Source organism: Dermacentor silvarum, chromosome 8 (genome assembly GCF_013339745.2).
Source record: "Dermacentor silvarum isolate Dsil-2018 chromosome 8, BIME_Dsil_1.4, whole genome shotgun sequence".
NCBI classification, from domain to species: Eukaryota; Metazoa; Arthropoda; class Arachnida; order Ixodida; family Ixodidae; genus Dermacentor; species Dermacentor silvarum.
In genome coordinates, this window is record NC_051161.1 from 96,380,988 (window position 1) to 96,405,053 (window position 24,066).

At 48.6% G+C, this 24,066-nt stretch overlaps 1 protein-coding gene across 2 annotated transcripts in view; it reads left to right on the forward strand.

Moving 5' to 3' along the window:
• The window catches only part of LOC119462303 (solute carrier family 41 member 1), a 46,324-nt gene extending 24,148 nt beyond the window's left edge, over positions 1–22,176 (forward strand). Inside the window, exons 5-9 of one of the 2 annotated variants that reach the window (XM_049673261.1) lie at positions 6,741–6,887; positions 13,318–13,453; positions 13,789–13,862; positions 18,763–19,043; positions 21,405–22,176. In XM_049673261.1, the coding sequence (XP_049529218.1) occupies positions 6,741–6,887; positions 13,318–13,453; positions 13,789–13,862; positions 18,763–19,043; positions 21,405–21,677 (911 nt within the window). In that variant the 3' untranslated portion in view covers positions 21,678–22,176. The remainder of the gene's footprint in view (positions 1–6,740; positions 6,888–13,317; positions 13,454–13,788; positions 13,863–18,762; positions 19,044–21,404) is intronic. The other variant, XM_037723646.2, reaches the window with a different exon arrangement.
• Positions 22,177–24,066: the final 1,890 nt, after the last annotated feature.

The following is a 24,066-nucleotide window of genomic DNA, read 5'->3' on the forward strand; positions in this document are numbered from 1 at the left end:
CTGTTCCCTTTGGAGAAAAATAGTTTGTCGTTCTTCAAGCAACATGTATTCTCATGTGTATGTTGCGCATATAGTTTTCTATCAGTAGGTCTGACGAAACGCAGACGAAGCAACATATGTAACCTTCCTGCTTGCTGCTTCAAACAAGTAAAGCATATCTGCCCCATCCGGCGCCTTGTACTTTGATTTACGGGAAGCACTGGTATAGATTTAAAAAAAAGAGAGTAAACTGCAGAGCAACATTCCATTCAAGTTTCCGCCTTTCTCGCGTAACAGAATGCGGAGTAATTGGTACGGGGTATTTTATTGCAGTCGGACCTCGAGCGCCGAAAACGGTTTTAGTTAGCCATTCTATATGCTTATCTTTGGCCGTATGCCGCAAGTGGAATTTTTTTCCCTGTCGATACTTCAAAAAAGATAAAAAATAGAAAAAAGCCTGCGCGGTAGCCTAATTAGTGCCTATATCGTGAATACGGCGTTGCGCTGCTAAACTGGAGCTCGCGGGTTCAATCCAGGTCGCGGAATTCGATTGGAACAAAATGGAAAAAGACTCGTGTACTTCTATTTAGGTGCGCGTTAAAGAACCCCAGGTGGCAAAAACTAAACGGGTGCCTCATAATCATATCGTGGTTTTGCCACGTAAACCGAAGAATTTGCTTATATTAAAGAAAGAAAAGAAAAAAGCAGGTAGCTGCGTTCTTCGGCTTATTTCTGGGGGTGTAAACAACAAATTATTCTCGAGTCTGATTTCGGAGAAAACATGTTACGCTTATCCTATATTTCCTACATAAATGTAATGCCGTTCCCAAATGTATGACCGCTCAACTCTGCAGCTTGTATATTATAAACGGCTGCGTTCAGTTATCCGGTGCACTATCATAACGACCATAATGAAGCAATTAAGGGAACGGCATGTCTCACATACACGCAGAGATACGTGCAGATCTGTTGCGTTCGTTGAAGAAGATAAGTGTACGTGCCACATGGGGCACGCAGTTTTAATGGGTTGCAAACATGGTTGACTGTCAACAAAGTTTTCCTTGTCTGAATCAAGTTAGCAGATTTACAGGCTGCCCCAAACGGGGCGTTTATATTGAATAGCAGCTAGGAACTGGTTAAGTAGGACTTAACACCCGGCCATGCGTTAATTCTCTCAAGAACTGCGCCTCGGCGCAACAGCCGAAACTCTCCGGCAGCACAATCATTCGGAACAGTGCTCAGTTGCATCGTTCACTCACATTTGAGACTTCCACAGTGCGTTATGCTTTACATTCGAACGGAAATGACACACACACACACACACACACACACCACACACACACACACACACCACACACACACACACACACACACACACACACCACACAACACACACAACACACACACACACATATTATAAATAGCTATATATTATATATATATATATATATATATATTGTTACGGTGAAGGGAAAGAAGAAGGTGACGCGAACGAGAGGAAGACGAAGTCTCTGGCCGTTGCCTGAACGCCATATTTCTTCGCTTGTAAATATATACAGCCTTCTACACTCGTGGGCCTGCTTTTCTTCCTGCAACATTTTGGTGGAAGGTGCTGGGTACAATCACGGAACTTCGCAGTGGACGTCATCTACCTGCCGCCACAATGGCAGATCAACCGACACAACCGACAAACGCCTCAGCAGTCCACGCCAACGGTCATCCTCACTCATCTGCGGGACCCGGGGACATTTTGTGGCACGGACAACACCGACGTCGAGGACTGGCTTGCGATGTACGAACGAGTGTGCGACAACACAGGTGGGGTCCAACAATGATGCTAGCAAACCTCATGTTTATCTGAAAGGAACTGCGAAGCAATGGTACGATACGCAATGAAGCTGAACCTAACAAGCTGGGATGGCTGCAAAGAAAAAATGCGTGACCTGTTTGGCAGACCCTGTCGGTCGTCAGTTGGCAGCAAAAAAGAAACTTGCATGCCGCGCTCAGACGTCCACAGAATCCTATGTCGTGTACATACAGGATGTGCTGGCTCTCTGCCGCAAGGCTGATAACACCATGACCGAGGCGGACAAGATTGGTCATATACTAAAAGGTATTGCAGACGACGCCTTCAATCTCCTGATGATTAAGGATTGTGCCACTGTGGATGCAATTATAAAGGAGTGCCGGCGCTTCGAACAAGCGAAAGGCCGCCGCGTCCCTCAACATTTCGACAGGCTGCCCAATACCGCCGCGACATCTTCGTGCGCAGACCCGCCGCGGTTCGTTCAGCCGACAGGATCAGAAGATCTAACGCGTATCGTTCGACGTGAGCTTGAGGCCATGGCTCCGGCTCCAATTCGTTCCGACTGTCGGGAAAGTGTGCCCGCTATCTCGCTTATACAAGCGGTCGTTGGGAAGAAATAGCGAGTTTGGGCATTCCATCTCTCTGCTCGGTCCGCCATACGAACACCTACCAGATTTCTCCGGCCGCTCGCTCCCAGACGCAAAGCTTCCCGCCACTCCGCCGCAACCCCGCTGACTGGCGCACACCGGATGACAGACCCATCTGTTTAATTGTTCCGGTATTGGACACATCGCCCGTCATTGCCGTAATCGCTGGTCGTCGTCTCCTCGGTGGTCGTCTCCGAGTCACTACCGCCAAGTACCAGACAATCGCACTTTCTCGCCCTACACGCCGCCTCGGAACATCAACGCCGACAGTGCTCCACCAAGATCCAGCCGCTCCCCGTCTCCGCAAGGCCGTCGGTCCCGTTCGCCTCTCGTTCACCGCTCTTCGTCCCCATCTGCAACCGGTCGCTTCCCTTCGGGAAACTAGGCGGTGCAGCTCCCGGAGGTGAAGCTGCAACTCCGACCCGGCCCACAAATCCTCTGTTGACCCTGCCTACACGTGGAAACCTACTGGACATTGAAGTTGATGGTGTTCCTTGTCACATCTCTCGTTGACACAGGAGCGCAGGTTTCAGTTATGAGAGCTGCTCTCCGCCGAAGGCTCAAAAAGGTTCTGACTCCCGCCGTACAGTGCACTGTGCGAGTCGCCGATGGGAGTACTTCACCTGTTCTTGGAATGTGCACAGCACGTGTGACCATTGCGGGCCATTATAGCGTTGTTTTATTTATCGTCCTCGAGCACTGTCCACACGACCTAATTCTCGGCCTCGACTTCCTTTCGAAACACTCTGCCCAAATTGACTGCTCCGCAGGTGTTGTACAGCTGGATCTGCCGCTTCCTGCCGACGCAGACGCAACAACTTGTGCTTCACCCCGCTTATGTTCTGCTGAGCTTGCACGGCTGTCTCCACAGGCGGCTACCAATGTCCTCCTGACGCCCTGTCCTCCCGTACCTGATGGCGAGTACGTCGTGTCTCCGCTTACTGACGTGGTTTTGTCACGAAATATTGCGCTACCGAGCACCTTAATCCGGATACTCGAAAACTGTGCTCGGGTGCCATCCTCAATTTTGGATTTTCGACGCATGTGCTGCCACACGGCATTGCCGTCGCACTTATCACTCCTTTGCATGAATTTGAGATTTCTTCTTTGGCCGCCGAATCCTTCCTGAGTACCAACGCACCTTTGTCACCCATTCCTTCGTGCTCGACGCCTGCGGACGATGTTTGTAAGATGATCGCCCCTGACCTTCCTTCCGAGCAAACAACAGCTCTTCGTCACCTCCTGTCATCTTATCGGGATATCTTTGATTTGGACGACCGTCCACTTGGTCAGACATCTGTTGTCACGCATCGCATCAACACCGGTGACGCCAGCCCCATTCATAGGCGGCCATATCGTGTCTCCGCAACAGAAAGGGCCATAATCCAGAAAGAGGTCGACAAGATGATGGACAAGGACATTATTGAACCTTCCAGTAGCCCGTGGGCATCACCGGTTGTCTTAGTAAAGAAAAAAGACAACTCGTGGCGCTTCTGCGTTGACTACCGTCACCTCAACAAGATAACAAAGACGGATTTTTATCCCCTGCCTCGCATTGACGACGCTCTTGACTGCCTTCATGGATCCCAATACTTTTCATCAATTGATCAATTGACCTCCGCTCCGGGTATTGGCAGATTAGCGTCGACGAGATGGACCGCGAGAAAACCGCCTTCGTCACACCGGACGGTCTGTACCAATTTAAAGTCATGCCCTTTGGATTATGCAATGCGCCAGCTACATTCGAGCGCATGATGGACTCTCTGCTGCGCGGCTTGAAGTGGTCTACATGCCTCTGTTACCTCGACGATGTGATTGTCTTTTCGTCGAACTTTGAGAGCCACCTGAGGCGCCTCACGACCATACTCTCCGTGTTTCGCAGGCTGGCCTTCAGCTAAACTCCTCCAAGTGCCATTTCGGTCGCCGTGAAATTACCATGCTCGGCCATCTCGTAAACGCCGCCGGAATCCAACCTGATCCACAGAAAGTCCACGCTGTGCGCAATTTTCCTGTACCTTGTTCAGCAAACGATGTCCGTAGTTTTCTGGGCTTATGCTCTTATTTCCGACGATTTGTGAAACAATTTGCCGACATCGCTCGCCCTCTCACTGACCTTCTTAAGAAAGATGCCTCTTTCTCTTGGGGACCACTGCAGGAGCAAGCCTTCTCTACCCTGATCGAGCAGCTTACAACCTCCCCGATTCTGTCACACTTTGACCCTTCTGCACCTACTGAAGTACGAACTGACGCGAGTGGTTATGGCATCGGCGCTATCCTCGCTCAACGTCAACAGGGCCACGACCATGTCATCGCTTACGCCAGCCGCCTTCTTTCCACGCCCGAGCGAAATTACTCCATCACTGAGAGGGAATGCCTCGCGCTCTTATGGGCGGTCGCGAAATTTCGGCCGTACCTTTTCGGTCGGAGCTTCTGCGTCGTAACCGATCATCACGCCCTCTGCTGGCTCTCCTCTTTGAAGGACCCAACTGGACGACTTGCACGTTGGGCATTGCGTCTACAAGAATATACATTTTCTATTACGTATAAGTCAGGGCACCTGCATAAAGACCCTGACTGCCTGTCCCGCAATCCTGTGGATCAACCGGACGATACCGATGCAGACTCGGACATCAGTATTCTGTCTCTCTCCGGCTTTCTCCATATTGGCGATGAGCAACGCCAAGATCCTGTTCTTCGAACACTTATGGAACGCCTAAGCTCCTCGCCTAATGACCCGTCTCTGCGGATGCTCACCTTGATGGTGAGCATCCACCGCGATGAAACTTTATACCGTCGTAGTGTTCGTCCTGATGGCCCGGAGCTGCTCCTAGTCGTTCCAAAGCACCTTCGACTGGCCGTGCTCCAGCAACTTCACGACGCTCCTACTGCTGGACATCTGGACATCACTCGTACTTACGACCGCCTGTGGCGCCGCTTCTTCTGGCCCGGCATTTATCGCTCTGTGCGCCGTTATGTCACTTCTTGCGACCTGTGTCAGCGCCGCAAGACGCCTGCTATGCCTCCTGCTGGTTTGCTTCAACCAATTGCTATCCCTACAGAGCCCTTCTTCCGTGTGGGCCTCGACCTCCTTGGCCCCTTTCCTATTTCTATGAAAGGAAACAAATGGATTGCTGTAGCAACAGATTATGCCACGAGATATGCCATTACACGAGCGATGCCAACCAGCTGCGCTACAGATGTCGCCGACTTTCTACTATACGACGTCATCCTGCACCACGGCGCCCCTCGCCAGTTACTCACGGATCGCGGCCGCTCGTTTCTCTCGAAGGTCGTCGATGATCTGCTCCGCTCCTGTTCTACAGAACACCAGCTCACTACCGCATACCACCCTCAAACGAACGGCCTCACCGAACGACTCAACCGCACACTAACCGAAATGCTGGCCCTGTACGTTTCCGACGATCACCGCGACTGGGACGTCGCTTTACCGTACATCACTTTCGCATACAACTCGTCCCGTCACGATACTGCCGGATTCTCCCCATTTTACCTTTTGTATGGCCGCGACCCCACCTTGCCCTTCGACACGTTGCTACCTTCCGCAGTACAATCACCCAGCACTGGTTACGCTCGCGATGCTATTGCCTTAGCCGCCCAGGCCCGAGAGGTCGCGCGTCATCGCCTCACAGTCTCGCAAGCTTCTCAAAAACGACGCTACGACCTTCGGCACCGAGACCACCATTTTTCACCTGGTTCCCTTGTCCTTCTCTGGACGCCTTCACGTCGAGTCGGCTTGTCGGAAAAACTCCTTTCCCGTTATTCTGGTCCATACCAGATCTTACGACAACTGTCCGACGTGACATACGAGATCGCCCCAGTCGGTCAGCCTTCAGTGTCTCCCAACGTCACCAGCGATGTTGTTCACGTCGCCAGGCTCAAGCCCTATGTCTCCCCATTAAGCGACGCTCCATAACCTGCACTGGGACGGAGCTAACCCCACCGGGAGGGCGATGTTACGGTGAAGGGAAAGAAGAAGGTGACGCGAACGAGAGGAAGACGAAGTCTCTGGCCGTTGCCTGAACGCCATATTTCTTCGCTTGTAAATATACATCCTTCTACACTCGTGGGCCTGCTTTCTTCCTGCAACAATATTACTGCTTACTGCGCACTGAATAATTCAAAATTATCCGAAATGTATTCGATATTCGATGCGATTTGCTTGTATCACTATTCCATTCGTATTCGGTTCGGTCTAAAAATCACTATAAGTACACATCTAAAAGAAATCGAACACTGTTGGTTTTGCACCAGCGTGGCTGGTTATTCCTGGTTCTCCTTTATCACAGGCCTCGTAATGTCCACCGTTGTGGTGATGTCCACCAAGTGCGAGAAGAACCCGGACAACATCGCACCGGCCATCGCCGCCTCCCTCGGCGACTTGACCACGCTCTTCCTGCTCTCCGGTTACTCATCATTCATGCTGTACCGGCCCTGTACGTGTATAACACGATGCTTATTATTGTTTCTTAACAGGAAGGGATGTCAAGTTGAGTTCCGAAACGGCACACGAGTGATACGCCCCGTTTACCAATAGCTCTGAGGGCACGCGAAAGCTATGAATGTGTGTGCGTGCGTGCAAATACTGACAGACCATACACCGCGGCGGTAATGTGGTACAAAAAGCATCCCTCTAAAAATACCCAGATGAAACTCGCTGGTTTGGAATCCCTAGGAAGCGTAGCTTTCTCAATACGGGTTATTAAACGCTATCAGACTGTTGCTACTCTGGAACGTGTTTCGAAGCGTAGCGATTACGTGACCACCAGGCAAATCAACCAGACGCGGAAACGTTACCACGAGTACGACTGCGCCAGAGCGTGATGACATTCTAACGCTCTTTTGCATTTACATTTTGAAAGTGAGAGCTATAAGGTCCCCGTTCGCAGTAGATCTCGCGTTGACCGTGAGCGAAAATGTTCTGCCAATCTCAGAGAGGCGCGCGCCGCTCGGTTCCTTGCAGCACCACCAGATAGCGCTCGCCTCCTCGCACCCGCGGCAGCGGTGGCGCCGGCTGAGCGGGGGAAGAACGAAAAAGAACTAGAAAGCTTGCCTTCGTGCACAGCGTTCGCTGCAAGCGTTTCCTGGTAAACATTATGGTTGCATAAGCTGCAGTTGCAGGGAACCGTGAGAAGCAGTCAGGGACCTTTGAATGCTATCGCGTTCTACTCTTAAAGGCGAAGCTTAGGCGTCTTCTGATTTTAATGCCTTAGCATTCTTAGGGTACGTCATGCACTTTCCGGGGGCTATCTATGTATGTATGTCTATATATATTGTCTGTCTCTCTGTCTGTCTGTGTGTCTATGTTTGTATCTAACCATGTTCCCGCCTACCGGGGTTATTGGGTAGTCAATGGTGGAATGGGCAGCACATCCGGCAGCTGCGCTCAGGTAACATGGTTGAAAATTAACCATCCGACAAACTTGGGTCACTGAGTACGGGGTATAGTGTACATACGTGCCGCTCTTCAACGAATCTCTTTCACGCCCAAGTGCACAGTGACAAGGGTCGCCTTAGATGGGGGACAGGGTAGGTAACGCTTCTCGAAAAAACTCTTTGACACCAACCTCAAGTACTGGGTGTGCTACTTGGTCTGTGCTAGTCTCCAATGATCCTCTTTGATGCCAACTTGGGAAACTAGGTATGTGCAACTGGGATGTGCCCTTCTACAATGATGACTAAGATCCCATATATTTCGCCGATGCTGAGCGAACTCGAACCAACGTCACAAGGGTTGCTCAAGAACAGCTACCCGACGCATTAGCAGGCTGCGGCACGACTGACACTGAGTTTTCGCCGATTTTCCATGAACGCTTTTCATGGCCAAGCTTTAGCGAGCTGCGCCATGAATGCACTAGGCTATGCACGGCACTTCAATTAACCTCTCGCCAACTTGTGTTGCTCAGTATGAGCCACTGAGTATGTCGCAAGCGAGGGAACCAGTCTCAGCGTTAGCAGGCATCGACGCGCCACGCTTCTCGTCTCGAAGGCCACCCGCGACTAAGCGGCAGTGCCACTAGATGGCACTGTCATTTAACAGTAATTTTAACAGCGATGCTTTTCTAGGTAACCGTAAAAAGTGCCGCCTGCTGCTGCAAAACCTCGCCGAGCTATGACTTCACCGGATTGCCTAGCAATCACCTCGCGGAGCGGCGTGTGCCTCGCCTCCTCTCCGTGCCGTGCACATGTTGCCTTGACATGGGACGTTAAGGAGAGGGAAGGAGAGCACGCGCATGGCGCGCGCAATTCTCGGGAGAGGGAAGTAGAAAATGAGAGCGAGATAGAGAGAAACAAATTGTAGCAGCTCCAACGACGCAAAGCGCAGAGATGCTGCGGACGCCGTCCGCATTGCCTACCGGCGCATGCGCCGAAGCAGCAGCGATGCCGTCACCTCTAGTTGCCTAGTAACCGCCTGCGCAAGTGCGGGATCGCTTCGCCCGACACAGACATGGCTCCGCCGAACACCCGCCAGCTGTGCGCTACTGCGCATGCGCCGTGACGTCACCCCGGCGTGTCGTCTGCTGCGCGCCGCCCGTACACTGTGCATAGCAGAACTTTTTGTTGGGCTAGTTGGTGCATGTTACTGAAGTATTAAAACGCCAAACAAACGACACAAAAAGAGACACGGACGTGCGCTCGTCCGTGTCTCTTATTGTGTCGTCTGTTTGGCGCTTTAATACTTCAGTAACTGCGCATAGGTTTCGTCCAGTGTGCATGCGCTTGGCCTCGGAGTTTCCTACAAAAGGGGCTGCGCCTAGTCGTGTCAACTTTCGCTAGATATCGAGCAGCTAGCCTCCAACGCGTTCAGCGTCGGCAAGCAACAGCGTTCTTGGCACTGTGCCAACCTTGGTTAGCCTGCCTGCGTTTGTGGCATGCGAGGAACGCTGTCGCTCCTAGGCGCCGACGCGTCCAGCGCTAGTCAAGCGAGATGTCTCGAAAGGGAAGAAACCTCCGAAAATTATCGCTCAAGAATACCTTCCCTACATGCGTAGTTACGTTAAACCCAGTTAAGACCTAGCAGCAACCAAGTTAATACCTAGCATTAGGAGCCAGTAAGACTAGAGGATCGACAGTTTCGCTATGCCTAAGCTTTGCACGACCGAGTGCAAACTTGCCCGTTATTTTCGTAAACTTTTGAATTTGGGCTCGCTTATTGATTTTACGCATGTTGTATAAGTTTTAGAAAATCTAAGTTCGCGAAAATGTTTTGTTCCTATGCCTCCGAACCCTGTGTTTGAATTCTTCCGATGCGAGGTGCATAATAAGTTCACCGACGGCTGCGATACTCCCTAATGCGAAATTTGAGCTCAGCTTTATACGCGTTTTCCTTTCGCGATATATTGGCTGGCGCGGTCAGTCTTTCTCGTGCGGCACGTTGGAAAGGGAGCGAAATGTGTTGCGACAGCCTCGCTAATCGGGAGTTCGCTAGAAGCAGCGTGTGGGTCAGGCGTGGGTGCGATTAGCAGCGTCAGCCCCACACAGACCTATCAGACTACGCGCGCTATTCAAGCGCCATCTCGTAGCCATCGTCGCCGCAGTGTACGTCTTGCGCGGCACTACGCTTGAATTCTCACGCTTTCGCCATACCCTCCTCCCCCGCTTTGCTCCTCTCGCTCTCTTCGCTCTCGTCGCTTTTTATTGCGATGGGCACTTCAACCGGATTTCTGCCGCCGCCATTGCTGTCGTCGTCGCCGTCGCCGTGAGGTTCCGTATAAAGTCCAAGGGCGATAAAATAGTCGCCGCGCACCGTATGCGCGAGTGAAAGCGTGCGAGGGACGCGCGCTATCATGGAGAGCGAACGCACGGCGGAAAGCAAACGCGACCGTCGCGCGAAAGGCCGTGGGGGTATGGGAGGGGGGGAGGCGGGGCGACGCTGTGCTGCGGCACCAAATGCGTATCTTGCAACCGGACGCAATGGAAACTGGCCACTCAATCTCCCACGCGAAAGCAAGAAAGCGGGGAGGCAGCGCGGGGGGAGGAGGGGGGGCAGCTTCTACTCTGCCAGCAACTGCGCTTGTAATTTGCCCGGCTGTGGCGGTCGCCCGCACCGTCTCTTAAATGCGATCTCCACACGGCTCTGACCTTTGTATGCGCTGCGCATTCGCCGCTCAGTTTCCGTTGAAGCGATAGACCACACGAACCTTCGCTCGCTGCGGCGGCTGCGCTTGCTGCCAGCGTTTTGACAGTCGTTGTCTGCGGTCATTCAGTGTGATCTATTCATGTTTGCTTGTGCGCGCTGACACCACGCTTGTTAATTCAGTTAGTAAGCGAATGTGTTCAAGTTTATGCAGCCGATAAAACTATTATCCCTAATCCGAATATCTCTCTACTAATTTTCTGTCGCAATTGATGCTTCGCCTTTCGGGCGAAACTGCGAAGGAATAAGATTTTTTTATCCCCCGCTGCGTTCGTGCGCTCGGTTACGCCAACGCTCGCCGCAAAAACATGCGCCTAAGAGCTGCACTCTTAAGTAGTAGTACGCTTAAGCTTCGCCGAAGAATGGAACGCGATAGCATTAAATGATTCCTGACTGCTTCACACGCTTCCCCGCAGCTGCAGCTTCTGCAACTGCAATGTTTACCGGGTAACGCTGGCGGCGAACATAGCGTTCGCCGCCAGCGTAGGCGAGCTTTCTGGTAGAAACGCGGCCTCTAGCGTGGGTCGATCCCGGAAGTAGTACACAACCGCCCCCCCCCCCCCCCAAAAAAAATTGACATCATTTTCAGGTTTCTGTTATTGTTACGCACTTTTAATACATCAGTTCACGAGATTTACCACAGAGTACATGCGCTGTCGGTGTTTTGTTTGATGATATATGTTTATGGGCTGTCATTCTCGAAATTTCGAGGAATAACTTAGTCAAGAATATAAGACAATGTATGAGCAACTTTAGGGACACAATGGTGTGACAATATATTTCGCATATATACCGCGTGTCATATAGCAAGGCGTGGCACATACACATACCTAAATATATACAGGAATTTTCGCTCACGGGACGGCGGTTCTAGCACCGACACAGGGATCTAAAGACACGGGCCCTTAGGGCTTAAAAAATTAAATTATGGAGTTTTACGCGCCAAAACCACGATCTCATTATGAGGCACGCCGTAGTGGGGGAATCCGGAAATTTGGACCACCTGGGGTTCTATAACGTGTACCTAAATCTAAGTACCTTTCCTCTCCTTGCTCTCTCTCTAAATCTAAGTACACGGGTTTTTCGCATTTCGTCCCCATCGAAATGCGGCCGCCGTGGCCGGGATTCGATCCCGCAACCTCGTGCTCAGCAGCCCAACACCATAGCCACTGAGCAACCACGGCGGGTGCTTAACGCTGTCGCGTTAAAATGGGAAAAACGTACTTGCTTCAAGCATGTTTATAGCGACAAGTGTCGAAGCATTCGCGGAAAAGGTCACTGTGATATAAAAGCAATTTGTTGCTTGTCACTATTTCTTGTGCCAAGTTTGTTGTTGCTTGTTCGCTGCGCCGAAAGTTAAATCACGTTTACTAAAGTGTACATGCATCGTGGAAAAAGCATGTGCTGAGGTCAGGCTGTTAAATAAATGCGTGCTACACCTATCTCCCACCCCTCCCCTGTTCGTGCCCAGGATTTTACGGATTTCAAAGCTAACAGGTTGGAAAGTATGAAGCATATGCATGCGAATGTCGGTGTGCTTCACGGCTTCTCTCTGACGTGGGTGTGCTACATGTGTCAGCCGCTACACAATTGCTCCAGAAGGCTGAGCGTGTCTCCCACGTCGACACGGAAGGCGGAAGAAATTGGTCGTACATGCCACAACATGGCCCTAAGTAGCCCAAATAAGTCATCATCAGCTTTTTCTACGGTAGCTGACCTCTTCGTTTAGCGACAAAGCTATTTCGCTAGTTTTCCCGACAATATCCTCACGCGCGCTTGTGGAAGTCAACGGCGTATTGCAGCGACCATTACAGAGCTATCGCTAAAAAGGTATATCGGCTCACTTCAGGCTTTTTCACGTTTTCGTAACCGAATCTGTTTTATTCCGATATTGCACATGGAACTACTTCATCCATTCAGAAAGCTTTCCTCCGTAGTTACTCCCACAGTGCACTCTCTAAAAGGCAGTCTGCACACGAGCTTTTCTTAAAAGTGCAAATATAGCTCAAGGTGTTGGCACAAAATATATAGAAATATCATTATTTAAAAACTAAAGGGGTTCATCAAATATTTTGGGGAAGGCTATAACCCTGTAATGCCCAGAAATTATTGAGTAGTAGTAAAAATTATTTTTGCTTCAATTTATGCTTACAACACTTACAAAAGATCATCAAAGTCATTTGTTCTTTTTTTGCACTTTTATTTCCCAAGGAAAAAGAATGTATCATATATGATACATTGGACAGTAGTGCGTGAATGGGCCCCAGCTACTACTCAGCATTCACTGGTGGTAGGCGGCGAAGCAGTTGCGATTTTTGTTGAAGCAAAGATGAACTTTGCACTTGACGCAGTAGGCAAATGAGAAACTGTGCTTCTGCCAGGGGCAGGACTTGCAACGAAGCCGACTGCTGCTCCACATTGGCATGTGACCAACACCGTCTAGGCGCACATCATTCTCGGGCGGCTTTACAGCAGCTTTGCGCTTTTTTGTGGCTGGCTGTTGCGAAAGTGAAGGCCTTCCAACTGGTCGTTTACCCGCAGCTATCAGTGCTTCTGCTACACTAGCTTGGAAGTGGCGTAGCTGAGACCAAATCAAAGGACACGTAAGGAGGCAAATTATTCAATGAAAATAAATATTGATATAGTAACAGTGTATACGTAAATCGACATTCATGGTGCCAGTCCTTAAAGCACAGCACATTCAGCGTGTGCATTACGGCTTCCTGCAGATTTCGCTCCGTTGGTGATCGTGTTGTGCGTGGGTCTGCTGCCAGTGTGGATAGTTCTGGCTCGACGCAACAGTGTGTCGCGAGTGGTGCTGCGCGTCGGCTGGCTGCCAATCATCGTCGCCCTGACCGTCTCCAGGTGGGCAAATAGAGAACTAATTATTCTTGCATGGCGCACATCAATGTTAAGATGGTAGTCGGAAGTAGAAATGGGTGGAAAGCAGACCAAGATCAATATTAAAATGCGATGTACTTTTACGTTTTCGGCAGTGCGGAATTCAGTGTAGCGCTTACATATTACCGTATATACAGAACGACGAATTGACATTCAGTGTGTTGAGGTATCTGATTCGCACAGATTTGGAAGACGAAATAAAACGATTAGGCAAATACTGCTTCCACACAAAATTCATACCAATGTCCTAAAAGGCAACTTTGTTGTTCGCCATTCTGAACCCGTATACTTATTTGCAGCTTCGGTGGATACATCCTGGATTACGCCATCATAGCGTATCCGCCAAGCGCTCTGCACCTGTCATCAGTCAATGGTGAGATATCCGCTTCTTTACTTCTGATCACCTCATCTTATTTACCTGAGCACGTTTGCATTTAAATTCTAAATGTGTATTTTTTTACTTTAACAACCTCGGTGAAAACGTTGTTCATTTAGCTAGTTGAGAGCGAAATTTGTGGCCTTTTATACGTGAGCGCGCTTCTAGTGCAAAAGCACACTTCTGCATGCACTCACGCCTTTTTGTACCCTGTTCTCTGTTGCCGGTTTGTCCAGATTCTTCGTCACTATGAAAATGTTACGGGTGCTCGCTTCAATAATCACGATATATCTCCATGCGAAGAATAAATACGCAGTACATCACAGTAGTAGTGCCAAACACGCAGTCCTTTCCACGAGAGAAGCTTTAATTCATTTCGAGGTGTTAGTCCGTATGTGATTTTATTGCCTTCGGATTTATAGACAAGTCGAGTTGTGTTCGAGTCTTTTCCACCCTAGATGGCTTTCAAGGCAATGTCGGTAGTCAGTAAGAATTTTACTGTTACGTCATCTTCAAGTGGTGTAGGCGTGGAGCAGACGTAAAACATCGGACTTCTGATCTGATGGTCGCAAGTTTGGATCCTCCTCCAACCCAATACATTTTTCAGGCTTGTAGAGCGCCTGACACCGGCCCCTGACACCTGACACGCCGAGAGCCAGTGGTGTTATACTAGTTCAAGCGCAACCCAATTAGGAAGGCCCGCTAAGCTTTAACAAAGAAACTCCCTCACCAGAACAGAAATTGGCCTCCCTGGTTCAGTATTTGGCGACGTCCTCCCTAACGACTCTTGCAGTTAACCCGTGGCCCTCAGTTCACAGCAGCTGTGAAGCGCCTGACTAAGGAGACGGTCAGACCTGTGACGTGGCCGAATGGGCTGCATGTCTCTGGATTCGGACAGGCCGCCACTGTAAACTTAAGCTGAAAACGTCTAACAAGCGAACGCTCTTGAGTGAGGCAAGCTAAGCAGGGCTCTTTCAGGAATCATGAGGCATTGCCTGGTATATTATTGTCCTTGGTGAGGTTAGAACGACTGGTGAGGCTTATACACTACTGTCTAACGGCCATGTCTGCAGGTCCTCTGCTACAGAGGTCTTCCAGATAAGAGAGAATACGGGGTAGGATAATAGGATTCCTAATCTATAAGCACATTGCGGGCAACATTGACGAATTCTAGAACAATAATGAAAGGGTAGCAATCGTTGTAATAAACCTAAATACTCCTGACATCACTCTGCCTCACAGTGTTCTTAATATTACTGCTAACCGCGTTCGCATGCTTGTCTTCAACTTTGGATTGGCAAAGCAAATTCTACCAAAGGTATACAAGCCTATGCTCCAACTTCTAGTCACAGTGTTCTTACTATTACTGCTAACCGCACTCGCATGCCTATCTTTAATTTTGGATTGGCAAAGCAAATTCTACTGCAAGGTACTTGCCTTGCCAACGTTGATTGTCTCGGTGACCATCAAGTGGCAGCTTTATCAAGCGATGGTTCTTCCGACCTTAGCAGACCCCTCGCGCCATCCTCGGGCACCGATCTAACATAAAGAAAATGGTTACGGCGGACCTGTCTTCTACGGAGGCTGAACACCTTTACCAACATTTATCGCGTTACGCAGAAATTTTCGACTTCGACGATCGCCCATTAGGCCAGACGCTCGCGGTCAAGCATCGCATTCCTACTGGCGATGGCTACGCCAATTCATCGACGACTATATGGAGTTTCTGCGTGGGAACGCCGAGTAATTCAGAGTGCAGCGAACAAAATGGCTCAATAAAAACATAATTCAGTCTTCTTCGAGTCCCTGGGTGTCACCTGTGGTGTTGGTTAACAAGAAAGACGGCATGTGTCACTTCTGTGTAGACTACCATCTGCTGAACAATAAGACTAAGAAGGACGTCTACCCGCTCCCACGTATATACGACACCCTTGACTGCCGGAGTATATATATATATATATAGGGTATATCATCTCCAAGATAATTTCCAATAGAATCAGGGTAATCGTCGACTTCAAGCAACCAAGGAAACAGGTTGGCTTGCTCTAGAAGGGGATATTCTACAATGGATCACATCCATGTCGTCAATCAGATAATTACCTCTATATGGCTTTCAGAGATTATGAAAAAGCATTTGATTCAGAGAGATACCAGCAGTCATAGAGACATTGCGTAATCAAAGAGTACAGGAAGCATACGTGAATAACTGTGCAAATATCTACAAGAATTCCACAGCTACCTTGGTTCTTCACAAGTAGGAAGTTACCAATCAAGAAAGGGTCAGGCAAGGAGACGCAATCTCTCCAATGTTATTCAATCCATGCTTAGAAGTATTCAAGCTCTTACACTGGGAAGGCTCAGGAGTGACAATCAGCGGCGAATATCTCAACGTCCGGTTTGCAGATGACATTGTCCTGTTCAGCAAGACTGAGAATAAAGTGCAACAAATTATGGAGGACCTTAACCGAGAAAGTGTAAGAGTAGGGTTGACGATTGATATGCAGAAGACAAATATTACGTTCAATAGCCTGTCAAGGGAACAAGAATACATGATCGCCAGTCAGCCTTTAGAGTAAGAATGGTGGTAAGTATCGCTGAGTGACCATGCTTAGACCATGCTTAGTGTAAACCAACTAGCGCAATTTTCCATTCTAATGAGCCACTAAGAGTCTCGGCAAGAGTACGTTTATTACGTTTATTAAGAGTAAGTCAATTACTGAAACGAGAGCTGGATCATGAGAAGCAAAGTTATAGAATAAAAGAGGGTTGCAGTGCGTACGGCAGGCATTACCAAACCATGAATGGAAGATTACCCCTGTCCTTGAGAAGAAAAGTGTGCGATCATTCGCATTCTGCAGGTACTAACGTATGGAGCCGAAACATGGAGGTTAACAATGAAGCTCGAGAACAAATGATGGGTCGCACGAAGTGGTGCAATGAAACGTGTTAATCGCAACGTTAAGAAACTGGAAGAGAGCAGTGTGTATCATAGAGCAAAGAGTGATAGCCGTTATTCAAGTTCTCATTAAGGTAAAAAAAATGGAGGTCGGTAGGCCATGTGTTGCATAGGGTGATAACCGGTGGACCATTAGAGTTACAGAATGGGTGCCAACAGAAGGGAAACCCAGTCGAGAACGGCAGTGAAATATGTGGGGTGATGAAACCAGGAAAATTTGCAGGAGCAAGGTAAAATCAACTAGTACAAACAGGGCTAATTGGAGATGACTGGGAGAGACTTTCGTCCTACAATGGACATAAAAATAGCCTGATAATGCTGATGGTCATGAATAATCAAGTGTGATGTATTCGGCAGCCATCACATCCGCTGCAGTGTTACAACAATCAGCGAACGTGTGCAGCGATTCCTAGAGCTGTGCAGCGGGACCGTAACACTCGCTAGCTTCAGCACGCACCTGAAGTGCGTCGCCAGCACTGCCGTTAGCGTTATTGCAGAGCGCAACTCAATGACGTTTGCGGAGGGCCGTGCTGGGACTGTTATGTGGAGTTCGTTGTAAAGCAAGAAATCAGCCGTCGGGACATGCCTAAACTCCTTCGTTGTAAGGACACAATCGTTGTGGACACAATCTGGCCTTCGTTGCACAGGCATTCACAATACCTCTGAAATAGAGCGATTCGCCCGGGTCATAATCAACGCTTCGTTATGCATGTCATTTTGTACTAGAGCGCTTCGTTGCTAGATACTGTATCTACTACAACGGGTTACGAATGACCATACACTATTACGCCCCTTCGTCCCCTGAGTGACCCAAAGCATTGATGTACGAAAGAGGCGCACACTACAACTATATTCCGCCGCAAGTCTTCGTGGGGCACACTCTAATGTTTCCATTCTCTGATGCTGGCGGTCATCGTCTCCTGGCGACATCCCACAGTGCCATCCGCACCACCTGCCCGTGAATGCCGATGCCCGCAGCGCTCGCAAGACTGCGTCGCTTGACCCACTCCTGACCGCTCTTTTAGGCACATATAAGTTGAGCCAGATACCACTAATTCTTAAAACACCTTTCTCTGCCTTATCGAGAACAGTCGTTAGTAACTCCTCAGCAAGGTACAGCGCTTCGATAGTGGCAGCGTATATAGTGTATTCGGCATGTGGGAGCGGTGCACATACAATTGACCTATATAACAAAGTGCCAAAACTGAGCTTAGCAGCATACCGTTGTAATTTCTCGGCAGCTCCGAAGCAGCGCCGATTTTCTTCTGCATGTATGATTCATTCGCTTTTTTTGTGCCATGATAATTGCGCCTGTGCTGCTTTTACCTAATGATTTTGGGGGGGGGGGGTTAAAATGTTATAGCCACCCAATTGGCTCTGTGGCTAAAGAGTTCTGCTGAGGAGGAGGTCGTGGCTTCGAACGCTGGCCGCGGGGGCCGCATTTTCACGAGGGCGAACTGCGGAAACGCTCTTGTACTTACATTTAAGTGAGCTAATGAGCTCCACGTGGTCAACTTTGATCCAGAGTGCTACACTACCGCTTCCCTCATAACTCACTGTGTAGATTCGAAAGGTTAAACCTCATAAACAATGTCTGTATTTCATTTAATAACGTAGTTGTGTTGGCACTCCTTAGGGATCGCCGTTCTGCTTTTGATAAATACCACCACGCGATTGTACATACATCAGTGTAGGCATGGTGCGGCACTGACGGTTTCGTATCTTTATTCGCGAAGGACCACTTGGTTAGTGAAATATGTTATGGTGTGATGCTGTCATCGCACCGCCCACCGCTGTTGATGCTTACCACACGCAAGGAAAATGGACAAGAAACCCCGCGAAAATGTATTAACGCATTGTCTGACTTGGCCTTTACCATCGAAAGTAGTAAGCTATTCCTTGCTCTATACAGCTCATGTGTTTGGTGGTCTTTGCGTGCAGCGCTGGGCGGGATGCTTGCGGTCGTGTTTAGCTGCAGCTTGTCCAGCTACCTGAACCGATTGACGGTGCTGGGACGGGTGCCCACGGGGGAGCCCCTCTACGTGGGTCCGCTGCAGATGTACTACCAGGGCGGCGAGATGGCCAACGTTGCCTACGTGCTCGTCGGCGTGGTGGTGCCCGGCCAGACACTGTTCGTCGTGCTCGCCAGGGTTCTGCGCTTCGGAAGGATCTCCATGACTATCACATTCTTCGCAGGCTACATTGGCGCGTCACTCGCGCAGGTGCGTCTCTTGAGAATAGAGACGTATTGGATACCTTTGTATTTACACATCGAATCTATTTGTAAGCGTCTCTGGCGTACATCTGTGAGCGTAGAACCGTGTTCCATACCTTTCCGAATTTTGTACTCTGCTATTTCAGTTAGAATAAGAAGTTCTTGTATAATATGCCGTTTCTTTCTGCTCGTGGCCATTCAGACATTAGGTGTTAGTACTCCGAATTTCTAGAGTCGGTTTGCGAAATGCAACACAACAAAAACTACAACGTATTTACTTGGCGTTGGTGGCCCATAGCTACGAGCCATCACCACAGGTACCGTGAATGTAGTGATGTGATTTACTATCGTTCCCTACGAAACACAGCTGTCGACGAGAGGCGCGATGTTTCTGCGCCAGCATGGCGAATGAAAGAAGTGGCTTCAATAACTGCAGGCAGTAAAACTTCTAGTACACATCAACGTTCAGTCAAGCACTCCAAGCTCTTCAGTCCCTGAGCACGCTCGTTCTTGTAGCAAGACTACAGTGCGACGGAGTATCCGACAAGGAGAGTTTTAAAATTTATGCATGTACATGGGCAATATTATTTTTATTGCGATAGCAATTATATGAACACTCCAAGCGGATTTCTGCCGTCGGCGTCATGGTCGCCGTCCCCGCGAGGTTCTGTATAAGTCCAAGGGCGATAACATCGTCGCCGCATGCCGTATGCTGTATATGCGAGTGAAAGCACGCGAGGGACGCGCGCTTTCACGGAGAGCGAACGCACGGCGGAAAGCAAACGCAACGTCTTGCGCCGTGAGAAAGGCCGTGGGGGGAAGGGAGTGAGGGAGGCAGGGGAGGTTACGTTTAGCTGTGGCACTAAATGCGTATCTTGCGACCGGGCGCAAGGGGACCTGGCGACTCACTCTCCCACGCGAAAGAAGGAAAGCGGGAAGGCAGTGCGGGAGGGAGGGTGTGCGGCTTCTACTCTGCCAGAAACTGCGTACTTGTACTTTGCGCGGCTCCGGGCTTTCGCGCGCACCGTATCTTGAAAGCGATCTCCACACGGCTCTTACCTTCGTATGCGCTGTGCTTTCGCCGTTCAATTTCCGCTGAAGCGATGTACCACAAGAACCTGCGCTCGCTGCTGCGGCCGCGCTTGCTCACGCTAGCGCTTTGACAGTGGTTGTCTGCGGTCATCGAGTGTGATGCATTCATGTTTGTTTGTGCGCGCTGACACCAGGCTTGTTAATTCAGTTGGTAGTCGAATGTGTCCAACTTTATGCAGCCGATAAAACTACTGTCCTTGCTCCGTATAGCCCTCTACTAATTTGCTATCGCAATTGATGCTTCACCTTTCGGACGATACTGCGACATTTTTGGTTTGCAGTAAGTATTTCGCAATTAATAAATATTCATATCGATGTATACCCGACGATAACATTCTGTGGAGCCAACGATACGCGCACCTTCTCGCATGTGCGGAGCTTCCGCTCTTGTGTTACTACGCCAAGTGCCATCGTTTTACTGCTGGTTTACTGGTCCAGGAAAACCAAACATGTATACAGAAAGGCAGAAAAATGGGAACAGCAAGAAAGGAAAACCTTTTTCGCAAGCAAGCTTTTTTTTGTTATGAAATAAATATTGAACGAAAATATAAAAATAATTGTTGACCCCTCTTTCATTGGAATCGGTATAACACGAAAGTGAAACGTGTCTTCATAGAAGCTGCTGCATGTTTGCTTGGTGAACTCACGGTCTGCTACAGCGAAAGGCGCATTATTTGATGGCCGGCGCATTTTTTTCTGTTCATTTCCGAAGTGCTGGACATGAATCAGAGCGAAGGACGACGACAACAAACGAATAACAACATTGTGCTCTGCCCGCTGTTTAATCGATTGTCCACCCGCTGATCTTTTCGCCACGAACGTGGTTTAAGTGACACGTGTATTGCATCGTGCCGTAGTTTATAGGTTGCAGGATACGAGCATTTGACTCAGTAAAGGCAATCGGTGTTGTGTGCGAACACTTCTGGGATTATTGAAAAGTACTTTCGCTGTGCAGATACGGACGATGTTCGTCGCCTGCGGGGCTGGGGTAGCCCTTCGCATAGATTAATTTTTCTGTCTCTATATTTTTCGTGTCTCAGTATTTATCACATAGGTTAGCTGCGAACCGCCACGCGGCTAGAGATTTTCTGGCTTTGCAAAAGCTTTCGCTCTCCAGCCACTTCCCTACTTTCAATGCGGTTACGCGGCAACTGTGCCCACGTTATCCCTCATGCTACGTCACGCAGACTGCAGCACAAGTCTATCGAGCGGTACTTTTCTTTGTGGCTCTGATACTATCACGAAATCGCAATTGTTTTTACTTCTGTCACTGCAGGTGGTAGTATTGCTGTACCTGGCACGTCTCGTCGTGTACCGTCTCTGGCAGTGGAGCATTGACCCGGATAACGCGGCTATCCCGTGCCTGACTGGCTGTGGGGACTTCCTGGGCTCGGGGTTCCTGACGCTCGCCTACGCGGTGCTCTATCGCTTGGGCGACGAATCAGCTGTTCAGGAAGATGAACTACGTTCCCTCAGCAAAGCGCTTACTCTTCTCACACCACAGCCGTCCTCGTCTTCCCTGAGCAATGGCAACGCCACCATGGCCTAAGAAATGTCATGTAATTGTGGGCGAGGCGCCGGGAAAAACAAAAGTTCAGCGCCAAAAATGGATCTGAACGTACATTGAACGCTTTCTTGTGTGATCACGGATTAACGTTTTGCCTTCTGTGCCTATAATATATATGCTGTTCTTCGCCAGTGTTCATTGAATGAATTACAAACGTGTATTTAAGTAGCAATAGTTTCTTGTACAGAATATGTTGATGTATCCTTCTCATGAAAATTGTCTAGCTCAACTTGAATCAGGTACAAATATTGCATGTTGCTAAATGCGCTACGCGCCTGACAGGCCCGAAACTTAAATTTCAAAATACTGTTCATGTAGAATGCATTCATTTTTCATTGATTTACGAGTTAATTCAATCTGCTAGGAGTACACAAATTTCTGTCAGCTTTTTATGCTAGAGCGTCTCTTGTAATGAACATACCAATAATGTATACCCCGGAGAAATAGGAGCATTTTGGAAGGTATGAAACCAAATTTCTAGGTGTTGCAGAAGCACGATTGATTAGGCGATTAATTTTGGTGAATCTGGGCCATCAGGTAACAGTATAATGTTGAAAAATTGTGTAAAAAGTAGCAATTACCGCTTTACAAAGCATTGTCACGACAGCACCCGACAGTGTTGAGAAACGTATCAATAACTTGCGAAAAGTGGCTTTCATAAGAGAAATCCCTATATATATTTCAGGAGAAATGAAAAAAAATATATCATCTATAAAAAAACCTATCTCTGAGTAAATAAAACTTATCTACTTCAAAATTGATTTACTGGTGTTTGCTTGAATATAAAAAGTAATTATTGAAATCATCATTTATTGCGCGAAGTCCTTAGCTACATATACATAAAAACTAGTATATCACTAAAGAAAACATTTCAGTGCGCAACAACCTCAAATTGTAGATTTTTTTATGCTGTGGATCTTTCTTATTGTCTACCCGACCAATAACTTTTAGTTTGGCGGGATTGATTTTCTGTTGCGTGTGTGTACATATACAGGGTGTTTCACCGAACGCTTTCAAAATTTATTTAAGGTTGCCTGTGGCAGATAGCCCAATTCTAGTTTATAAGCTGGTCTTCTCGAAGAGGCGGACATTAATTGCACTAAATATTGAAATGCATAATCAACTAATCAACAAAAATTCATCAATTCAGTTTTTAACGAATTCCTGATGGCCCATATTGCAAGTTACAAATTATAGCCGTGGAGTTCGCAAGGCGGATCCACTTTGAACGAATTCTCGAGAGGACACCAGTTCCGAGATATTAATTCCCTAACTTTGCGGAGAAATGCATTGGCGTTCCAGTTAGTTTCTTAACAAAGCGTCGCTTTATGCATTGAAGCAAAAATTAACTAGAGCACCAATGCACTTCTCCGCAAATTTCGAGAATTAATATCTCCAAATTGGTGTCATCCTGAGTAATTATTCCAAGTCCATCCGCCTTGCGAACTCCACGTCTGCAATTTGTAAATTGCAATATGGGCCATAAGGCAATCAGTAAAAAACCTAATTATTGAATTTTTGTTGATTAGTCGATTATGCATTTCAATTTTTTGTGCAAGTAATGTCCGCCTCTTCGAGCAGACCAGCTCATTAACTAGAATTGGGCTATTTGCCACATGCGACATTAAACAAGTTTTGAAAGTGTTCGCCGAAATACCCTGTATATATATTATAAGACCGAGACCGACCAAGCTGTCCAAGCGCTTTTTATTCCAGAAAAGGCAACGCCCAAGCTCATGCGCGAAGAAGCAGAAGAACAGGGATGATGATGGCTATGTACAAATGAAAACGATGAAGTACGTTAATAATGCATACACTAACTTCCCCTGTAATGGAAGCGGCTGGTCTGGCCGCAGCTTAGAGATCATCTAAACGGGGAGTGAAAAACTTCATCCGCGAGACGTGAACAATTTCTGTATTCCGGCGACGACGGTCAGTTATGGAGTATACTGGGCGGACGAGATAGTTCACTGCAGATTTTAGTTGCACAACGGTGTATCGGCCAATGTATCGTTGAAGGAACTTCTCGCAGAGGCCTGCAGTTCGGTCTAGAGTCCCAAGCAGGACTTGGTCTCCAGGGTAAAAGCGGAGGTCGCGGCGTTTGTTGTCGCAGTGACGTTTGCGCTCAGCTTGAGTAGCGTCTGTGCTTTACGGGAGATTTGACGGTAATGTGCAACTCGGGCAGCAAACTCTTTTGGGAGGGCCGTGTTAGGCAAAGAAGGAGCTAAAAAGAATTCTCTGTCGAATTTGGTCGAAGGATATCGTCCATACACAAGGAAAAAAGGGCTCGGGCCGGTATTCCATCGAACAGCAGTATTATATGTGAATGTCACAGAAGGAAGAATTTTATCCCAGTCAGTGTGGTCAGGAC